Source organism: Pipra filicauda, unplaced genomic scaffold (genome assembly GCF_003945595.2).
Source record: "Pipra filicauda isolate LSUMZ 115617 unplaced genomic scaffold, ASM394559v2 scaffold380_size693359_pilon, whole genome shotgun sequence".
In the NCBI taxonomy this organism is placed as follows: domain Eukaryota; kingdom Metazoa; phylum Chordata; class Aves; order Passeriformes; family Pipridae; genus Pipra; species Pipra filicauda.
Genome location: NW_024104510.1, coordinates 617,539 through 633,796, shown reverse-complemented (window position 1 = coordinate 633,796; position 16,258 = coordinate 617,539). Strand labels below are relative to the sequence as shown.

Sequence of the window (16,258 nt, the reverse complement as noted above, 5' to 3'; positions counted from 1 at the left end):
TTGGTCTGTAGGATTCTTTTTTATTAAATGTAAGTATTGTACATTTTATGTCCAGGAATAGTGTCCAGGTACGTGCGGATTAGTTTGTAGCTTCCACGTGAACTAGTTTTCTATTGTTGGTTGAGATAAATGCACAGGTGTGTTTTGTTTGTCCTGCAAATACTTCCCCATTTTGGGAAGCAAGTTGCTAATGACAGCACAGCTGCTCTCTGGTTTGTGTACTGCTGGTGCCAGTCTGCCATGGTTTTACTCACCGTTACTGACTACTGAAATCAGTCACTTCCTTGCCTCTGCAAGATTATTTGAAAAATACGATGGTTCAACCTGACTGCAACAGCCTATTGTATTTCTAAAGAGACTGAGGGGTTACCTGTCCCTTCAGCAGTGTAAAGTACTTTTGTCTTGCATCCCAGCATGTGCACCAGAATAATACACAATAAATTAAGATTCCTTTCACAGACAAGAACTTCACATTCCACAGGACAGGTGCTCTGGTGAAGCCAAGACTCACTTTCACTGCACCTACATAAATAGTGTTTCTATAGGAACACCCTGAAGCACATTTACTCTTTCATCTTTCCCATGCTTGGGCTGGGAGCACCAGCTGTCCACATGGCTGCTAAGCAGGATCCTGCCATCTGAAAATGTTCTTGTCTCTTTTCCAGCTGATTATAAGTAATTCCTGGACTCACAGCTTTGTGTATCCCTGCTGTGTCCCAAGTGAGGCAGCACAGAGTTGCTTTGGTACAGCTGATACCAGCTCCTGATTTAAGCTGATGAACAGCTACCAACACCAGCAGAAGCTGGACATGGGCCCCACACTGAGCACACTCATCTCAGGGTGTATCCTGTGTCCACACTAACTCAGAAGGAAATACACCCTCTGGGCCCACTGCAGTATTACCCGTTCCTGCAAGATACAGACTTCTTGAAGCTTTATGTACACGTCAGATCTACTCCCCAAGCCTCCAGCTTAGGATGGTCTTTATTTATTTGGAATTTGGTAGCAAAAACTGAACACTGAGAATGAAGAACCTTAACATGAGAACAATTCACAAGCAGCTGGTTCTGGGCTATCCTGGGACCCAGGATATTACAGTTCTTATCCATGGTCCTTCCAGGGAAACAGCTGCTTACAGAACAGCAAGCTGGCCAGAGGGGAGGTGTAACAGACAACAGATTCTTTTTTTCAAACTTTAATTTGATCTACAAATACAGTACAAAAATAGATTTTTTTTTCTGAACATAATTACATGTAAGCCATTTTCTTGCATTTCAATCTTTTCTATGTGACAATGTCCAGCAATGACTAAACTGTTTTCCTCTCTACTTTTGCAGAGACAGTATCAGTGGAATTTAGATATATAATACTGCAAAAGACAGATCAGTATTTCTACTACAAAGTGCAGGAAAAGCTTGTGTAGATTTTACATTCCTCTCTCAACAGTTTTTTAATGCTATGGTACTGAATAACAAGAACTCTATGGTTTCAGTGAAATTTGTTTCTGACAGTGACATTCAGCCAGTTTTACATGTTTTGCTTCAGAACAGGATCTCGGTAAGAAACAGAAGCAAATATGTATATATTCAAATTACTTAAGAAGGCATACTGAATCTTAAGTTTGAAATGAGGACAGGGCTTCTACCTTCCAAAGCACAAGATTTCTGAACATAAAGGAAGACAGTAGACTGAAAAGCCAAATCCAAGTTCCCAAAATGCAAGTATTCTTTACAAAGTAAATTTTGATTCCTCCAATTCCTGATTGGCTATTTCTTTCGACCTTAGAGGAAGTATATCCCCTTCTGTGATCATGAGACAGAAAGGCAAGAACTCTCACCATGGATTTGGATAAGCTATGGATCAAAGCAGGTATCAGCAGTCCTTTGGACAGCTCTCCACAGACAGTTAAAGAGCAGCTGGATGCTTTAATTCTGAGCAAGCAGGGAAAAATGAAAAGGAGTAAAAATGGGAAAAGAGGGTGCTAATGAAAGAAGTACTTCTGGAAACTGAATAATAGGAGCTGAGCGATACAAAAGAGAAGAAAACCCTTCAAGCCACAAAGTGATCTTCTCAGAAGGTGTAACTGCATGTCTGCTGCTCCTAAGCCTAAGGATAAAAGGAAGAATCTAATTACCTGTATCAAAGGAAACTGGATACTGAGTGAGGGTGGTCCCTGACAGCTCAGAAACACAAGTGCCCAGGAAGACTAAGTCCCTAACTGGCAAAGGATACTTTTACTGTGACTAATGTTCTTGCATCTGGAAATAGCAAGGAAAAAGCTTGTTCTAATCACAGTTTCTCAAAAGGGAACAACTGTGCTTCTTCACCTTTCCTTTCTCGCTTGCTCTTTCTGGTTTTTTTCTCTTCTTCTTTTTTTTCTAACTGGCGATTTTGGGGCCAAGAAATAGCCACATTCCCCACTGCGCTCTCTGAGCTCGGAGCTCCTTCTTCATCAGAAGAGAATCCCGCCCCTTTCTCTGTCTCAGGTGCTGATGGCTCAGTCTAGAAAAAAACAGGCATGAAAACGTTAAGTTGTTCTAGGAAACACTCATAACCTCCCCCTTCTAAAAGGGCTTGTCATCTGTCACAGTGACACTGAGGGACCTTACAGAAGTTGGTTGTTCCGGTTTGGGGCTATTTCTGGACATCAAACATTCCTTCAACACAACCAAAATGTTTTTAATGATGGATAAATAAAACCAAACCTGCTAGAAAAAGATCAGGCTTTTCACTTTTCTCACTGGGGAGAAGATTAAGAACTAAAATACCTGACTTCATAACAAAAAAGTATCCCAATCTCATCCCATTAGCTACATGCTTGGCTTGGAGGAATAAATCTAGGAAGGGGGTATGTCAAAATACAATACCAAAAAATAATGCTTTGGGAAGCAATAATCTCTTGTTAAACAATAATGAATCTTTGATGGACATGACCACATCAAATTTCTGGTGTAGTTTTTTTGACTAGGTGCTAGTCACATGCTACCAGTGGGAAAGAAGAAGATTTTTGAGCAACTATACTCTGGAAATTCTAGTCTACAGTTAGAAACATAACATATTGGAAAGACTGGAAAAACATCTATTGGTAGGAAGATAACATCCTGAAAAAGAAATCACTAACAGAAATGCAGAATACCTTGATGGAGTAGCGTTTCTTCAGTTTCTCTCTGATGAGAAGTCCTTTTGTCAGCAGCTTCCAGTTTCCCAGAGCTCTCTTCTCACGCTTCTGTGGGGGATTGTTATTGAAAAGAAAAAAATTTACTATTATGAGTTTCGATGTATTTGTGCCCACAGAAGACCAAAGTTTGAAGATTTTTTTTTAAACTGCCAACAAAAAAAAAACAACAGCAACTTAAATGTGTCACAGAAAAAGATTACAGGCAAATAGATTCTTAAATGTAAAATGTATTTGTGTCCAATTACCTGCTAAATACACAAATTACAGTCACTTTCTAATGTACACACTGATTGTGCAAATTACACCAGAACTACCTCCAAAACTTTATTCTTACCTGTGTATTCCTCATTTTTGTTTCCCAGCAGACATGGAAAACTATTCCAGAGTATGCAGATATTCCTACACACTTGTACTGCATCCCACTGCAGTCTGGACAGCAAGTCCAAACTGGGGCTCTCGGGGGATGCACCAAGCCCCTCACAGTCACTACGCTCTGTGTTTGTCGCTTACACAGCCCACCCTGTTTGATTGTCCACAGTTTCAATGAAATTCACTTAATAAAAGTAACAATAAGGAAGCTGCAAAAATAACTCTCACCTCCTTCTCCTTCTTTTCTATTTCTGCTTGTTCATTCTCCCAGGCAGCAATGAGAACCTCTTTGAACTCCTCACACACCACGTAGCCATCGGTACTAGGAAGGAGAACACAATCCTCCGTCAGCTACGAGAAGAAAGAAACGGGACAAATGCCTGCTGACCCAGCCAACCCAAAGCTACTGAACACTGACAGAACTGCCTGTCTCAAAAGATCTAAGTGTGTAACTGGTCACATGCACTCTTTAACACGGGGTATACAGCTTCTGCAGGACATCAACATCTGGCAGCTGCAACAAAGCAGCTTCACGTACACTGGGTGTGAGTAGCCACCATGAAAATCAAATCCAGTGATGGCTTGAACACAGTCAATGTTCAGCTTTCGTGCCACTCTGTTCAGGTTTGGAAGTTTCAGCTGCACACAGCCAACGGGTAACATGGACGGCAGGAAGAGATAGACATTTCCGTACTCATTCCGAGGAACCTGTTATTGCAAAATTAAAGACAGATGGTGATATTCCTGCTTTTTGAAGGGAGGTGAAAATCCCTGGTGCAACTCAGGGGCCCTCCCTTCCTTCTGATCTCCTGCATTCCACTCTAGTATTCAATTAATATGCACATGATAAAGCATAAGCCTAGATTTTAGCTGCGTGGTTATCTCCTAGCTATGTCCTCTGCCCAGGTCTTGTTACTCAGGCTGTAATGCAGAGAATTAGCAAAGCAAATATGGTCTAAGAAAATCAGATCAACAAAATTACAACTCCAGCAGTCTGCACTGCCAGCACTCACTACCTGTACTCAGGAGAGAAAGGTCTCTAAAGTTTTGCCCATTTTCTCCTGAGTGCAGTTATCTGAGAACTCTTAATCCTGAGTCCAGATGTTACTGACTGATCTCACATCTGAAATATGCAACTTCTGGAAAAATAAAGTCCAGAGTTCCATACAAAACACTTCTTTTAACACCAGCTCTCTGCATTCCCAGCTACCTTCCCATCCACTGCTATAGGAGGCTGATACTCCTCTGTCTGCCAGTGGCCGAACAGCGCCAGGTCCTCTCGGTCCCGGTTTGCCGGCTCCACAAGGCGCGCCTTCCTCGCCTGGTTGGAAAATCCCTTCACCATCTGCAAATACAAGGACCAAGCCTGTAACACCACCTAACAACAAGCTGACAGTGATTTCACATTTTCCTAGGACATCAAAGGAGGAGATTCTGAAAGAGCAGAAATGTTATTTCCTAGATTCAGTATCCACTGCCTATAAATGATAGCCCACGGCACCTTGTATGTGCACATCAGCAGTGCACATAAAACACTAGGATGTCTTTGAAGATGAAAAGGGAGCAGTTCTGCCAGATACCCTCAGGGTGGGAAGAAGAGAAAGCTAGGCTTTGGGTAGTATGTAGGAACTACAGGCACAGGAGATGGACAGATTCACAGTGCAGCTACCAAAAGCCATGCAAGCAAGTGAGAAATCTGCATCTGCTGACAAAGAGAAAACAAAAACCAAAAGAGAACTGAGCTTGAGCTTTAGGGGGCAGGTGTATTGCACAGGAGGAAGTCAAACCCTCTTACCTTGTAAGGCACTTCTCCAATCCTCACCACCCGAGCTTTCTTCAGCCAAGTGTCCCTGGAGTGCAGAGTGTGTACACAGTCTCTAGGAAGGCCAGAAAGAAGCAAACTTAAGAATAGTGAAGTGATCTATAAGAGATCTTCCAAAATCTCAGGAGTAGTAGAAAAGCTGTATCTAAGTGATAGGCAAATGCTGTCTGAGCAGCGAAATGCCTCACCTGTCTATGCATGTGGACCAAGACTACTGCTGACACCATCATGCAAATTAGCTCTTCAATTTATCACAAATGTCACAGACATAGGTGACAACACATGCACAACTCACCTGGAGTAGACAGCCTCTCCCCTGCAGTACCCCAGGATAGCAGCTGACTCAGGATAGATCGCCTGGTACTTCAAGAGGTGCCTCTTCAGTGCATAGAGAGGGTGGTTTTTGTACTCTCCAATTGCTGTTGGTAGAGGCTGATCTTGAAGCTTAACTTGAAACTGCAGGAATTATACAAAGGAGAGTGATTTCCCAACTCTATTGCACTACTATGACTATAGTATGGACCAAAGAAAAAAAAACCACCAGAAACTTAATCAGATGAGCCAACAAACCAAAGCATTCTTGTTGCCAATAGGTACGAAGATATGTGTACTCAGATCTTTGTATTTCAAAGACTCTGAGCAGGGTAATGCTAAACTGTACAGAAACCACATTGTTATGTTTCCAGCATCAGCTGTGCAGTACTCTGAACAGAGTCTAATCAATATTATTTTAATCTACCATTGTATATCCCCTTTAAAACATGCTCCATCTCAACATTTCAAGCTCAAATACAAACCTCTTCCTCAGGGAAAGATTCCTAATGATTTTTCCCTGCATGAGAATCCAAGGACTGAACTCCTGGCACTAAATGTTCTGAACAACCTGTTGCCATTTACCTCAGTTTCTTCCTTTCTGTCTCTTTCCACATTGGGACTTTCATAGGGCTGCAGTGTCTCTTCCCACCACTCAGGGTCCACACGGATCTTCCTTGTTGCAGTCATCCACACTGGATCATACCTCTGTGTCACATCCCTGACGCTCCCATCATTGTCAAACCCCACAACGTAGAAAAGGGGCTTTGTGGCATGTGTGAAGCACAGCTGGGGCTGGCCAACGTTGCCATGAACACAGTCTACACAAACCCATTTGTCCTCACAGTCAAGGAAAACCTCCAGCCACTGGTCTGTGCCCGTCACTTTCCTCACCTCCTGTTGTCCATCATCCTCATCACTAGAAATGATTTTGTTTCTCTTTTTCTGTCCTGCAGGCAAGGCTGGAGCTGTACTTTTTGCTGGCTTAGGCTCAGATTCACACGAATTTTTTGACAGCCTTGATTCTGAAGTCTCACTTTTAGGGCTTTTTAGAGTTGTCATCTTTGCCTTCTGGGAGGCCAGTGAGCTCCTCCGCCTTTTAGAGACAGTTTCAAAATCCTCATCAGAGAGATCACTCTCCTCCTCTGAAACCTCAAAGTCCGAAACACTGCCCTCATCACTTTCACTCTCTTCCTTGTAACACACTTTGGAGGCCACTCGTCTCCGCCGATCATTCTTGGGCCTGACTGGCACATCTTTTTCTGCTAAACTGCTCTCATTACTTGATTCCTTCTGTTCCTGGCTGCCTTTAGCCAGCTTTGACTTGTGAGTGCCTTTGGTCTGAGCAGTTTTGGCTTTCTTTGGTTCCTTGATGTCTTCTTCGCTCTCTGAGGATTTCTCATCCGGCTTGGCTTTTTTGCAGGGGCATTTTTTTGCCCCAGCTTTGGGTGTTGTGGCAGAACTCTCCTGTCCCTCAGAGGTGTTGCTGAGAGACTGCCTCTTGGATGAGCTCTTTCCCTGCAAAGAAACAGGCTAGGTCACTTTTATCACCATGGCTAAGAATGTTAAAAAAAAGACTGAAATCAGCCCAAGGTTCGTGCAGACCAAAGGTTGGCAGGCACGGTCAAATGGCATGTCTTAGGGGCTTGAAAACTTCAGGCAAATGGCTGAAGAGAGGTGTAATCATGCAGCAAGTGTTTGCTAAGTTTTAAAGAAATTTAAAAGCACTGAAGCATGTCTTTGCTGAAACACAAAAATGTGTGGCTTCTTTGAAGGAGAAAACTAAAAATTCAGGGTTTGCATTTTTTTGCACTATAGCTAGAACACTGGTTCATGCAGTAAGTGATGCATTTCAAGTTGCAATAGCCAGAAAGATTTTTTTTATTCTACTAAATCAGTGATCTATTCTTTATTCCACACAAACAGCAGAAACTACCTTTGGTCTTGTATCCTTGAGAGGAATAGGCTGAAAAGACAGCACGAGGCGACACAGCAGCTGTAATGCTCGCAGAATAATTAAAAATATCTGCAAAGCAATTTAAATTTAATTTAATCACAGCACTCCAGATAAAAATACAACGAAATAAAAAGCCACAGAATCACCTACGTGACCAACCTATTTTCTCCAAACCCAACCCTCACAACCACTTTGTGTATGACCTGACATACAGCACTGATCCAGCATCCAAACTCAGCAACCAACCCTGCACTTCCCAGTCTCTTACATGAACCAACTCCTCATCATCCTGTGCAGCATAGATGGCAAAGCGCCTCTCCAAGGTCGACTGAAGGGGCTCTCCTTTTTCAGTGGAAAGCTCATCATTAACAGTGAAGGTTCCAATAAACCTGAAATATGAGACACCTACTTATTGTCTAGTGTTTGTGACTGTATTCCTAAACTTCAGAGTTGACCCTTTTCTGTAAAAAGGACAGACTCTCTCCCATGTATTTAAAATCAAAAAAAAAATCACTGAAAATTGGTAACTAGTTACCCCTCTCCCTGAACTCTTGCTCTACATTCTATGACAGCATGATTTCTAGAAAAGTTTTACCATTTCACCAAGTTGGAAAGGTAGATCAGGTCCACTTTGCCTGCGGGCACTGTGGTGAAGCGGGTGGGGATGACGGACAGACCGATGGCGAGGAGATCGGGCTGACTGCAGATCCTGTTCCGATAGAAACCATTCGCTAACAAACACAGGAGGTGAACCTGAGAGAGAAAAGTTTTTACAGTGAGTTCTCAAAAGATCTTCTTTTGTGGAACTTTTGTCCATGGTAAAGATAAGGAACACTTCGCTGCTTCTTCTAACAGAGACAGGCAAAAATGAAACCTCCCAAGCATTCACAGGGTGGAAACAGCGCTGTCTTCAGAAGACAGGAAAGCCTTGAAGTCCCTGTCAGTGTCTCCTGCTCTACATGACTGGCAGTTTAACCCTCATAGAATGAAAAGATCTCCCTCAATGGAGAGATATAGATCCTACTTGCATATGGTTTAAGCTAGAATTTTACTAATGCAGACACTGATGTTTCCAGCTCACAATTTAGGAGGAGTCTAACAATCATTTGTCAGGACTACAGCCTTTTTATTTTTTCATTTCTAGCCACGGCCCCACATTATTTGGTCAAAACTAAGTATCTTCTTTATTACAGATCACTTCAGAAATCTTTATGCTCAACTTTTTCTCTGCCAGGGTTCTCTGTGACAAATACCTTATGTGTGTCCTCACGAACCTCCTTGCTGAAACGTTTCATCATCCTGCGAAGATACGCTTCAAACTCGGCTTTCCTTTTTTCTCTGCAGAAGATTACAAAAGAGATGGATGCTGTGGGATTTCTGTGGACCTGCCTTTCCAGACACCTGAACTGGCTCAGTTCACAAAGAGAATCCATCCCAGAGAATCTTCTGGGCACACTTACAGAAAAGTTTAGTTACTGGCTATGTGAATAGGCAAGAAGGATGCATATGACTGTGAACTCCATGCACCTGACTACTGAGAGCTTGGTATATTCAGATGGTCTAAATTCTACCTAACTTCATGTGCCTTCAGTTTCTTATCAACGGTTTTGGACAGCTCCATACTAAATTTAACTGAATTGTCTGACTTTTAGACTACTGCTGGCATTCCACTCAGATTCCAGGAAAAATGGTTTTCTCATCATCAGGCCTCCAGCCACCACCCAAAGTCAGCCTTCCTTGGGTTAATGCTCCCAGATGCCAAGGGCATTCATTTAACCCACCTATTCACACCTCAGGTACTGGCACACAGAAGCTTCCATCTGAGCTGTTAAGACATTTGCAGAAACAAAATGCCAGTCACTCACAGCTCTCCTTGCAGATCTACTGCTGTCCCTTGATTTAGAATAAAGCACAGTGAAGTTACATGCTTGATTTTCAAGGAAGCTGAGAAGTTTCTATTCCTGCCAACTTCTATTGCAGATTTTTGGTAAAATTGTCAAAGTGTAGACTGTTCTCTGTCCCTTGACCCTGCATCATTCCAACTGAACCGTCTGCACAAAGTGGGGACTTTCACCCAGAACACGGCAAGTCAGTGACAGCTAAGACTTAGCATACTTTTAACTTCACCCTTTACCAGCCCTCCACTGCCTCCTTGTTCTTACCTCCTCTCTCTTTTCTTCATCTGCTCTGGGGTTTCAATCTCTATCTCCACAGGTTTGCTTGGCAGCCCCACTGCTGGAAGAACAGCAGCTTCTTCAAACTTATCTGTGGCAGGTTCCTGGAGCTCTGAAAAAATAAAATATTAATAAATTATAAGTAAGCATGGAACAGACCCCCAGAGAGGACTGATAATGGGATAAGAAGCTACATTTTCCTTCTCAAGTACTCAGTCTATAAACTGAACATCCCTAGTAATTACCAGTTCCCAGACCTTCCGTAACAGTGTGCGTGCTCAGTTATTTCAAATAACTGTTGGATGCCAGTCACCTGCTGTAAAAGAATCAGCTCAGAACAGTTTAATGCCTAGTGACTGTCACAGGCAAACTCAGTCAGGAGAAAGGTGAATGAAGCAGATGTGACTTCAAGGGTACTTGTAAAATACCAAAGAAAAAACCTGACAGCTCTTCACTTTAGAAGGCATAAATGTGTAGCAGCAAAATAAGAAGATTATGATCATCATGATTCTTAACGTAGTTTGTTGATGGCCATGTAATCAAACAGCTCAGTTGGTTTCATCTTCACTCTTCTTTACTGGGAATTCACAGTTTTGAATCTTCAAACTGACTCATCCTTAGCTGCTCAGCATCAGCCAACATAAGCAGCTGAGAAAGTGCTTTGTGCATGGCAGCATGATTTTAATGTAAGTCAAAAGGTCAGCAACTGTGTGGCTCTTTTTCTTCTTTGGAACCTTTCTAAAAGCATTGTGAGATATGAGTTTTTAGATACAGATATACAGATGGAACACACTTTAAGTATACAGAGTATAAGCATTTATCTGAATCCAAATGAGAAATGGCTCAAAAATCAAATTATTAAAAAAATAATTTTTTTAAAATTAATAAACATGCAATTGCTACCTTCCACATCCTCCCATTCATCTTCACTTTCATCATCATCATCATCGTCAGTATTGTCTTCACTCATCTCTTTTTTAACAGGTGATTCTTTCTTCAACCTCATCTTCTGAGGGGACTTTGGTGATTCACTGTAAAAATTATCAAAACAGCTTTAGCACCATGAAATGTAGGTGCTTGTTTATTTAAGAAGAACAGAGACAGAAGACACTAAAAATAGGGAAATAAATGGAGCATGACCTCCGCATCAACAACAACAGACTGAGTATCTGACAATTAAATCACAGAAATCTTCTCTGTAGAGCAAACTATCTCTGCCATAAATAACCACAGGCTCAATGGAATAACATGTTTCCAGTGCAAACTTAGGTTCTGATTCTGCATGGATATTTAGGATGGAAAAAACCTAAACCTGAGCCACGCCTGAACCTACAGAAGGTCCCATCCTTTAGAACAGCTTGTACAAACCAGTTTTTGGAGAAATGGTTCACTGAATCATTTATTCTTACTGTGTACTGAAATTGGAGCTGTTTCTGTTTCCCTACAATAACGCCCAAGGCTCTGGGTGTCTAGTAAAACGAGACCAATCAGTTTAATTTCTTTTTATTAATATATTTGCTATAGCAATCTACACATGTAGACTGTGCTGATATTATATTTGTATTTAAAAAAAAACACCAGAGAATTATATATTTAAATATTTCTGCCTATCATCCAAATCTCAGAACAACATTTATTCATGCTGGATTCCATAAAACATCCCTGGTCCCATGTGAAAACTAAAACAAATGAAATAAAATTTTATATTTAAATGACTGAACTCGGAAAGGCTCACAAATTTCCTTCCCATGCAGCCCGTCTTCCTCGGGACTGATTCTACACTGCTCACATGCACATACACAGAACCAGGCCCTAAAGAAATCAGATGAAGAGAAAGCTCCCACAGACTAGAATGATAAGTAAACTTACCTGCACATTTCCTCTTTGTTACAATTCTCTTTATTTCTACCGTTCCTTTTATTTTCTTTTGTTTGTGATTTTGCCCCTGTTTGTTTTGAAGTTTTTGCTGAGTTGGAAACTCCATTATCACAACCTTCTTCCTTTTTCCTAGCTGGAGCTTTTGAGTTCTTTTTTGTACTGGGCTTTTCCTCTTCAAAATCATCTGCACAGAAGAGAAGAAGGGAAAAGACGTTAAAGGATGAAGTTTCATCTCCATGGCAATCAGAAACAATATCTCCGTGGACCTCATCAGAGGCAGCTACAGAACTGAGCACTCACAATGCTGAGTTTGTGAACAAATAGGTAAGATCCGAACAATGACACTTAAGGAAAATATTTATAATAATGCAATACACAAGAGGCACTTAAAGATTCTTAGTCTTACCGATGGGGTCGGCTGAAAACCAAGCATCGTGCTCGCCACTCACAAGAACTTATTACTTTGTGAAGCTGCGAGGTGAGACAAACCCCCCGGCTCGCTCAGCCTTTGTGAGCGCTCCTGGGGCAGCGTGCGGGGCCCGCGGCACACGGGGGTTAAACCCCCGATTTCTGTGCGCCCCTGGCACTGGTAACGCCGCCGATCCCACCGCCGATCCCCACCCACGGCTCCAGCCTGCGGTGACTGCCCTTCCCCTCACGGAGCTGCCCCCGCTGCCCACCCCGGCCTGGAGCGGCCCCAACCCGCGGCGATGGCGCAGCGCCCGGCCCGGCCCGACACGGCCTCCGTGCCGCACTCACCCTCCTCCTCCTCCTCCTCCCGCAGCCCCCCGGAGCGTCTCTTTCTGGCAGCCGCGGGCCGGGGCGATGCTTTGCGCTTCCTGCCCATGGCGCTCCCCGCAGGTCCCGCCGCGGCCCCGGCCCGGCCCCGCGCAGGGGAAGAGTAAAGGGAAGGGGAAGGGGCCGGGCCATAAAGTCTCGCGGGCGGGTGCGGGAGGCGGTTTGAAAGATGGCGGATGAGGTGGATCAGGTGAGCGGCTCCAGCGGCGCGCAGGGAAGGAGCTCCCGGTGCCTCCCGCCTCTCTCCGCGGGCCCGGGGCGGGAGGGAGAGGTAGCAGCAGCTCTCGGCTGCCCGGCTGGGCTGGGCGCGCCCGAGCCCGGGCACCCTCCGTGAGGCGCGGCCCCTCGGGGAGCGTTTTCCGTGTGGAATGAAATTCCTGCTCGGGCTCGGAGCTTGTGCCGCCGCCGAGGCGCGGACAAGGCTCCCTTCAGGCCCGTTTGCCTGGGCAGGAAAATGCAGGAAAGCTGCCGAGGGCAGTGCCTCCTCCCTGAGGAGGAAGGAAGGAGGGAGCAAGCTGCGGGATGCGCACGGAGGGGTTCACGGTTTTTTGCTTGTGATCCCCAAAGCGCGCCGTTATCACAAAAAGGGGCCTCAGCCCGCTGTGTGCAGGTTTCAGAGCAGCCTCAGGGCCTGGCCTGGCTGCCCTGCGGCCGAGCAGGGCCTCGGGAGAGGAGGGGGGTGTGTGGGGCAGTGTATGACCGGGTAACTGAGGTCACCTGAGCGTGCGACCAGGTCGCTGACTGTGCTGGCAGAGGTGTCAGCGTGGGTTTGGCTCTCCCGGCCTGCACTGTGCCATGGCACAGCCGTGGTGCTGGTTCACGTGTAGGCTCTCTGCTGCAGTGGGGATGATGGTTGCTGGTAAGAAAAACTGTTCCATAGAATCACAGAATGGTTTGGGTTAGAAGGGGCCTAAAGGTCCTCTAGGTCCAATCCCTCTGTGTGTGATTTGCTGCGGAATAAACAAGTCTTTTAACTCCTGTTGCTTAGGCTGGTGAATATCCATAGAGTGGTAAATAGCTGCACTCAGGTTCATCAGGATGTGAAGAGATGATTTGAAATACTTGCATCTATGTTCTTACTTCTCTGTTTTCTGTGTCTCACAAACGCTAAGGAACGGAGAAGTTCACAGGCTTCTTCTGTACATGTAACTCTTATGTTTTGTTTTTTAGCAACAAACAACAAATACTGTAGAGGAGCCACTTGATCTCATCAGACTCAGTCTAGATGAGCGAATTTATGTCAAAATGCGGAATGACAGAGAGCTTAGAGGCAGGCTTCATGTAAGTAAAACGTTCGGAACACTGTCATACTCATTCAGCTAAGGACTGGGCAACTGTTTTTTATGTACAACAGGCTGTTATGCAAGTTTACCTGTAATATTCCATTAATTGTTCAAAAAACTAGTTTGGAACCACAGGTATTTGTATCTCACGGTTGAAAGTGTGGAAAGGGTTAGAGAAGGTAGATGGAAAAATCATCTTAGTAACAAGGTCTGAACACTTTCTCTTACAGAAGTGTAATGCGATCAGTGAAAAAATCTAATTTGTTCAGTACTTTGCTATTAACTGCTTCCCTTGAAAGTTAGGAGATGTATTTTGATTTTCTTGTCTCCTGAATGTTACTAAGCAATTAATTTCACTGCTCTTGGCTTACGTTTCTGTGTCTGTGAAATGAGCAATAATGCTGCAAGCGTCTTCTTGTGATGTACCCTGAGGTCTCTTCAAGACAGAACTAATGAGGTTATCACTATCACATGAGTATCTCTTGAGGCACACCTGTTGAGAGTATGATGGGATATATACTCAGCTGGGTTCTCAGTAAATCTCATTTGTGTAAGTGCTTTCTTCTGAGATATGACTCTTGACAAAAAGGGTTTTTGCTTTCTTTTAAGTCAGTCATCCTTCCTGAGTGTTGTGCTTTGCTGGGGAAGAGAACCAGTTGCCCATGTGTTAACTGGGCCTCAACTCCTTTGGAAACACAGAGATGACGAGAGATCCGTGAGGCACATGTGTAGTTTCCAACATGCTTTTGTAAGGTTTCTGGAACATATGTTTATTTTAAGGTTTTGTAGTACCGTATGTGAAACAGCTTTCATAACCTTTAAGTTGTCCCCAGGCAATCAATTCCAGGAGGCTGGACTGGCAGCAGAGAATGTGTAGCTGGTTTAATGTTAATGAAGTGTGTCTGTCTCTGAGTTCTTGTATGTGTTCTCATACAATGCTTTAGAGCTATTTCCTGTAAATGTTTTCCTTTTTTTTTTCTACTGCAAAGTACCCATTTGTTTATGTTTGTTTGGAATTATAACTACAACTGATACTACTTTGTTTTGACATAGTGACGTATTTTGGTCAAAATCAGACTAAACTAATTTTGTCTGAAAGACTTGCTAAAATTCTCATTTTAGTAAGCTCATTTTTTAATTTTGGAAGAAATAATAAAATAACTTCGTTCCTACAGGCATATGATCAGCACTTAAATATGATTTTGGGTGATGTGGAAGAAACTGTGACTACAATAGAGATTGATGAGGAAACCTATGAAGAGATTTATAAAGTAAGGACATAGTGTATTTATCCCCATAGATTCTTTCATTTTAAGCTACACTGTTATATTGCTAAAGTAGTTTATTGCTGACTGTTTTTTGAATCAAGCTCTAACAGAAGTTCGGGACAAATTGTAATGAAAGTACACAGGACATCCAAAAACTTGGTGAACATTGTGTGTTTGTTGGAGTTGTTTCAGGTGTGTTTTTTATGATTGAATTTGGTCATATGCTTAGCAGAGATGTTTTGTGATCTATGCTTTTGTAAATGTAAACTTTTCTTCTTTCCTTTTTCCCAGTCTACCAAAAGGAATATTCCGATGCTCTTCGTCAGAGGGGACGGCGTTGTGCTTGTAGCTCCCCCGCTGAGGGTTGGTTGAAGCAACAAAGGATTTAACCTTCTTGGAAAGTTCCAGACTTTGGACAGTGGTTTGTGTTTCAATCATGTGTCTCAAAATTCTGTATATGTTTTTTTATAAAATGTTTTTGGCTGTTCTTTTGGGAAGGGAGGGAAAGGGAACCAGTTTGTCTGGCAGAAAGTACATGTAGTCAGTTGAAGCAGTGTAAACCCAACCTGATTTTCTCAGAATTAATGTAACTGCTGTAAATTGACTGTCTTGTCACATCAGTAAAAGAATCCTTCATTTCTTTCAATCTTGGTAATAGCATTGTCTTTTTATGTTTGTTTGTTTGAAATAAATTTTGGGTTATCTTTCAGATTTGACTTGTCATGTTTTTGTGTTGAGGACATATATTCTTCTATAGAGCTAGTTCTTTATTAAAGTTACAGTATGCAGCCTCACTTTCTGAGAAAGTAGTAACTTTAGTGTGTTGTTTTAACTTCTGTCCTTACTAATACACCAGTCTTGCAGATTGTTTTGGGGGATAACACTGCATAAATCAGTGGTGCAGTAATTTATGGCTTTTCTGCGTTTAAATTCTTGATGCGTATCCTTGTAGCAGGGAAATGGGATTTATATAAATCTTCCACTTCAGATATGTAAAAAACATGGGTTTCTTTGCAATCTTTTGAGATGTTTTTATTGTGGCTTTGTTAACAGAGCTATGATTTGCAAGACCATAAATAGAGGCTGAATTTGTTGCTCCCAGGCTGTTGAGCTGCCTGCTGCATGCATTCATTTCCCACTGTCTGTAGCCTGTTTCAGTTCTTGAGTACATTAAATTCTGCTGGATGCCTAAGGTGCTCGTTAGTTGTCTTCAGTGGA

The 16,258-nt window shown here is 43.0% G+C and overlaps 2 protein-coding genes across 3 annotated transcripts; one reads left to right on the top strand and one right to left on the bottom strand.

The window, feature by feature from the left end:
- Window positions 1-12,609, bottom strand: XPC (XPC complex subunit, DNA damage recognition and repair factor). Of its 2 annotated transcripts, none has more exons than XM_027713814.2 (16): window positions 12,451-12,609; window positions 11,683-11,875; window positions 10,717-10,844; window positions 9,802-9,925; window positions 8,893-8,977; window positions 8,235-8,392; window positions 7,908-8,028; window positions 7,619-7,708; window positions 6,268-7,200; window positions 5,666-5,826; window positions 5,344-5,425; window positions 4,759-4,893; window positions 4,087-4,256; window positions 3,777-3,870; window positions 3,138-3,227; window positions 1-2,503 (listed from the first exon to the last, which is right to left on the bottom strand). In XM_027713814.2, exons 1-16 carry the CDS (start codon window positions 12,536-12,538, stop codon window positions 2,291-2,293), a joined length of 2,865 nt encoding a protein of 954 aa, XP_027569615.2. In that variant the 5' UTR covers window positions 12,539-12,609; the 3' UTR covers window positions 1-2,290. The 2 variants fall into 2 exon arrangements, with proteins under 2 accessions (XP_027569615.2, XP_039240788.1); XM_039384854.1 differs by having other exon boundaries at window positions 11,683-11,876; window positions 12,455-12,608.
- On the top strand, window positions 12,502-15,751 carry LSM3 (LSM3 homolog, U6 small nuclear RNA and mRNA degradation associated). Its single transcript, XM_027713818.2, has 4 exons — window positions 12,502-12,679; window positions 13,660-13,770; window positions 14,948-15,043; window positions 15,332-15,751. The coding sequence occupies exons 1-4, from the start codon at window positions 12,659-12,661 to the stop codon at window positions 15,410-15,412; spliced, it is 309 nt and encodes a 102-aa protein (XP_027569619.1). The 5' UTR covers window positions 12,502-12,658; the 3' UTR covers window positions 15,413-15,751.
- The last annotated feature ends 507 nt before the right edge of the window (window positions 15,752-16,258 follow it).